The sequence below is a fragment of the Amaranthus tricolor genome, chromosome 15 (assembly GCF_026212465.1).
Source record: "Amaranthus tricolor cultivar Red isolate AtriRed21 chromosome 15, ASM2621246v1, whole genome shotgun sequence".
Classification (NCBI taxonomy): domain Eukaryota; kingdom Viridiplantae; phylum Streptophyta; class Magnoliopsida; order Caryophyllales; family Amaranthaceae; genus Amaranthus; species Amaranthus tricolor.
In genome coordinates this window covers 5,986,258-5,987,347 of record NC_080061.1, presented here as the reverse complement: position 1 = coordinate 5,987,347, position 1,090 = coordinate 5,986,258, and the positions used below count along the sequence as shown (strand labels likewise).

General features: G+C 33.0%; 1 protein-coding gene across 1 annotated transcript; it reads right to left on the bottom strand.

The window, feature by feature from the left end:
* Positions 1-248: 248 nt before the first annotated feature.
* On the bottom strand, positions 249-824 carry LOC130800967 (uncharacterized). Its single transcript, XM_057664710.1, has one exon. It carries the CDS (start codon positions 822-824, stop codon positions 249-251), a length of 576 nt encoding a protein of 191 aa, XP_057520693.1.
* Positions 825-1,090: the final 266 nt, after the last annotated feature.

Genomic DNA, 1,090 nt, shown 5'->3' with positions numbered 1-1,090 from the left:
GTGCTCACAAAAATAACTACTTTTTCTTTTTTCATTGGATGGATGAGAGTCGTTTTTATAGTTCCTATCATGAAACTTCCGTTTATCTACAACAAAAGCAGCAGGCTCAGTAGGAATGACACTCATTTTACTGATTTCTTTGTGTCTTTGTTCTTGCATAAGAAGTCTATAAATTTGAGAAGGATTAGGAAGCTTATCCATCATGAAAATATTAGTTCTAATTTGGTTGTTATGCTCGTCCAATTTCATCAAGAAATTGATGATTCTTTGATTTTCTTGCTGCTGCAAATTGTTTTCGCTGTGTCACATTTGCATCCATTACAAGAACATATGAACAAAGGATCTACATTGTCTAGTTCATCCCATAGTGCTTTTGCCTTAGTATAATATTCTGCAATATTCGATCCGGACTGAGTGAGAGAAGCTAGATCTTCTTGAATATGATAAAGTTGCGTAGAGGAAGATTGTCCAAATTTGTCCTCAAGATTGATCCATACATCCCTAGTAGTGTTATAATACATCACATTTTTAGCAACTGTTCTTTCTAAAGAAGTCAGAATCCAACCTATCACCATTGTATTACATCTCTCCCATGCTTTAAGATCTGATGAATTATCTTCTAGTTTTGGCAAACTACCATCAACAAATGCCAATTTATTCTTGGAAACAAGGCTAATAACAATAGACCTTTTCCAATCAGCAAATCTGGTTCCATTAAAAGGCATAGTGACAAGTTTTAAAGTAGAATGATCGGACGGATGTATGTAATATACACTACCAAGATTTTGAGTTTGATCAAAAGAAATCCGTGTAGCAGACTCCATGTTTGTAGAGGTGCTTTGATTTTGAGAAGCCATGAACAAAACAGAGACTTAAAAATAAAGAAGAGAAAGAACGATTCAAGAAGAACAAAGAAAAGAGAAAAAAATATATTACTTGAAGAATACACGAACAGAAGCAAAAGGTAAGGGATCTCAATCCCGCTCTGATACCATGATAAAGTTTGGAATGAAGATTGAATTTCAAAATATCCAATCTAATTAAAATGCATTACATTGCCATGTTATATATATATATATATATATATATA